Consider the following 1,840-nt stretch of genomic DNA (forward strand, 5'->3'; position numbering starts at 1 on the left):
GCTTCCCCCTTTTTTGCCTCCCTGGTCCCCCCTTCTCTCCTCCCCTGCCCTCCTCCCCCCCCCCCCTCTCCCGCCCTCCCGCCCCCTTCTCCCGCTTGCCCTCCCCTGTGCCGCCCTCCGTTCCCGCCCCTCCTCGCCGGTGTTTCCCGTGTTTTCTTGTGCCTTGCTCTCCTCAGCCTCTCCTCCCGTCCCCCCCCCCCCTTCCCCTCCCTTTCCCTCCCCCGGTTCCTCCGCCTCCTGCCTGTGCTCGGGGCCTTCGTTCCGCCCCCGGCCTGCCTCCCCCCTCCTCTCCCCCCTGCTTTGTTTTCCGGCTGTTTTCCCCTCTCCCCTTCTTTCCTCCTGCTTTGCTGCTCTCCTCGTTTCCCTCCCCCTTGCTCCCGTCCTTCGCTCCCTCCCGTTCCTCCCGCCTCTCCTCCCGTCGCGGCCTCGGCCCTCTCTCCTTCCTCGTTCTCTTGTTGCTTGCCCGCCCCTCCCCCCCCTTCTCCCTGTCCCGTCTTTTTTTTGGGCCCCTGCGCCCTGGCCCGGCCCCCGGCCTCCGCTTTCTCGCCTCTGTCCCCTTTCCCGCCGCTCTTCCCCTGTTTCTGGCTTTCCTTTGCTTCCCCGGGCTTGGTTTTGTCGGCTGGTCGGTTTGGCCCGGTCCTCCCGGGCCCCCGTCGCTTTGCTGCTCCCTCCCTCTCCGTGGTGGCCTCCTTTTGGCCTCTCTTTCGGGCCTCCCTCTGCCCCTCCGCCCGCCCTTCACTCCTCGCGGCCTTCCGCCCCCCGCTTCCGCGTGTCCCCCCGCGCCGCCTCCGCTCCGTGGTCGCTTCTGCTGCCCCGTCCGTTCCCGTGTCTCCCCTTCTTCTTGGCCTTCTTCCTGTCCTTTTTTGTTGGCCCGCCGCGCGGGCTGCTGTGGTGCTTCCTTTGCTGGGTTTTGCGCTGCCCTGGCGTGGCCCGGGCTCTTGGCAGGCGGTGGCGGCTTTGCTTTTGGCTCGGGGGCTCTGGCCCTGCTTTTCGCCTCTTTTGCTGCCTTCCTTGCTTTCCCTCGTCTTTCTTCCCCCTGTTTCGGCGTCCCCGGCGCCCCGCCCTCTCTCCCTCCCTCCCTGTGCCCCCCCTCCGTGTTCCTCCTTCCCTCCCCCGTGCTTTTTTCTCTCCCTTGCCCCGGTTCTCCCTCCCCGCCCCTGCGCCGCCTGCCTTGGGCCCCTCTCCCCCCCTTTCCTCCGCGTCCTTGTTCCTCGCTCCCGGCCTCCGCGCCTGCTTTGTTCCTCTCCCTTCTCCTGCCTCGGTTCCCCCTTGGCCCCCGCTCTGGCTTCGGGTGCTCCCGCCCCGGTCCTTGCCGCCTTTCCCCTCGCTGCCCTCGCCCCCTTTGTGGCCCTTCCCGCTCTCTTCTCCCCGTCCCCGCCTTCCCTCTCACTTGCCCCTTTCGCCTCCCCTCTCTTTTCTCTTTTGCGCCTCCTCTTCTTTCCGGCTGCCCCTTCCCCCCTTCTTCCCCCCCGCGTCTGCCCCGCCTCCCTCTCCGCCTCTTCCATCCTCCCCTCTCCGGTCCCGGTGGTTCTTCCTCCCCTGCTCCTTGGGGGTTTCCCCTGGTCCCTCCCTCCTCCTCCGCCTCCTCTTCCCGCCCCGCGGCCCCCTTTTTCCCCTTGTTTTGTTCTCTTCGTTCACTCGCCCTCTTGTTCGGCCCCTCCCCGCCCTCTCCGCTCTTCCTATCCTCTCTCAGCCCCTCCCTACTCTACTCCCGTTGCGCCTCCCTGGCCTCCCTTCCGCTTTCCTTCCTTGTGTCTCGTGCCAATCTCTACTTGGCGCAGGGGCGTTCCATCACCGCCTTTGGGGGTCGACGAGTTGTCTCCATCTTGCTAGCACCAAT

At 67.6% G+C, this 1,840-nt stretch overlaps 1 protein-coding gene across 1 annotated transcript; it reads right to left on the minus strand.

The window, feature by feature from the left end:
* Positions 1-241: 241 nt before the first annotated feature.
* On the minus strand, positions 242-1,505 carry LOC109171303 (ribosome-binding protein 1-like; the record flags this gene model as incomplete). The annotated part of the gene is made up of 1 exon (XM_019320379.1): positions 242-1,505. A coding segment is annotated over exon 1 (1,264 nt), but the record flags the coding sequence as incomplete, so codon positions are not given.
* Positions 1,506-1,840: the final 335 nt, after the last annotated feature.

This window comes from Ipomoea nil, unplaced genomic scaffold, assembly GCF_001879475.1.
Source record: "Ipomoea nil cultivar Tokyo-kokei standard unplaced genomic scaffold, Asagao_1.1 scaffold3404, whole genome shotgun sequence".
NCBI lineage: Eukaryota > Viridiplantae > Streptophyta > Magnoliopsida > Solanales > Convolvulaceae > Ipomoea > Ipomoea nil.